The sequence below is a fragment of the Orycteropus afer genome, unplaced genomic scaffold (genome assembly GCF_000298275.1).
Source record: "Orycteropus afer afer isolate SDZICR_OR568_19922 unplaced genomic scaffold, OryAfe1.0 scaffold00701, whole genome shotgun sequence".
In the NCBI taxonomy this organism is placed as follows: Eukaryota; Metazoa; Chordata; class Mammalia; order Tubulidentata; family Orycteropodidae; genus Orycteropus; species Orycteropus afer.
In genome coordinates, this window is record NW_006922288.1 from 1,020,709 (window position 1) to 1,021,774 (window position 1,066).

Below are 1,066 nucleotides of genomic sequence, written 5' to 3' on the forward strand. Positions count from 1 at the left end.
TGTAAGTGGGCTGTGACAGCTGTATGGCTAAGTGGAAGCATCTCTGGACTCTTGTTCACAACAGCCACATTCTCTCTCACATTCTGTAGAACCACAGTAATCCACCAGTTCTTCTGTGATGTCCCTCAGTTGATAAAGCTCTCCTGCTCCAATGACTATCTTGGAGTTGTTGGAGTGAACGCTTTCATGGCTATGATGGCATTGATCTGCTTCACCTCCATTGTCCTTTCCTACATCCACATCTTCTCCACAGTTCTTAGAATACCCTCTTCTGCGGGCCGATCCAAAGCCTTTTCCACCTGCCTGCCCCACCTCTTTGTTGTCTCATTTTTTCTCTCCACAGGTATCTTTGAGTTTCTCAAACCAACTTCAGATTCTCCAACAGTTTTTGACCTGATGGTTTCTATCTTTTATACAGTAATACCCCCAACTCTCAACCCTGTTATCTATAGCCTCAGGAATGAGGTCATGAAAGAAGCTTTCAGAAAGTTAGTGTTAGGTGGAGAATTCACCAGGAAAAAAATATTTTTGTCCTGTTGTTGATGGCTGGAAAATATTACATGCAGTGAACATGTTAAAGAATATTGAGTTCCTGCAATATGTGGTATTAAGGGAAAGCAATAACACATTTTTTTTCCTTGTGGATTAATCATGCATTACAGCCATTGTCATTAGGGAAATACTTCATTTTCCAAGTGAAGAGAAAATAAACAAGTATAGCATTTTATTGTATGTATACTACTCTCTTTTCCTTCCCAACGCATGTGAACACAGACATAAACACATACATAGAAACACTATCAATTATAAGCACATTTTTCCCCTCTGAGTAGGCAATATTACAACAAAGAAGGGATAAAACAGTAATAATTTACCCACAGTTACCACAACTAAACAAACCAACTATTTTTACATCATTTGGTTAATTCTTATCTTTATACATATCACTTTTGTATATTGATTCAAGGATCCCTGGTGCAACAATTGAGCAATTGGCTACTAACCACAAGACTGGCAGTACAAACACACCCAGTAGCTGTGCAGGGAAAAGGGGACAATCTGCTTT

The 1,066-nt window shown here is 39.0% G+C and overlaps 1 protein-coding gene across 1 annotated transcript in view; it reads left to right on the forward strand.

Annotated features, from left to right (window-relative positions):
- The window catches only part of LOC103211177 (olfactory receptor 14J1-like), a 3,793-nt gene extending 3,250 nt beyond the window's left edge, over positions 1 to 543 (forward strand). Inside the window, exon 2 of the mRNA XM_007957090.1 lies at positions 7 to 543. Within this exon, the coding sequence (XP_007955281.1) occupies positions 7 to 543 (537 nt within the window). The remainder of the gene's footprint in view (positions 1 to 6) is intronic.
- Positions 544 to 1,066: the final 523 nt, after the last annotated feature.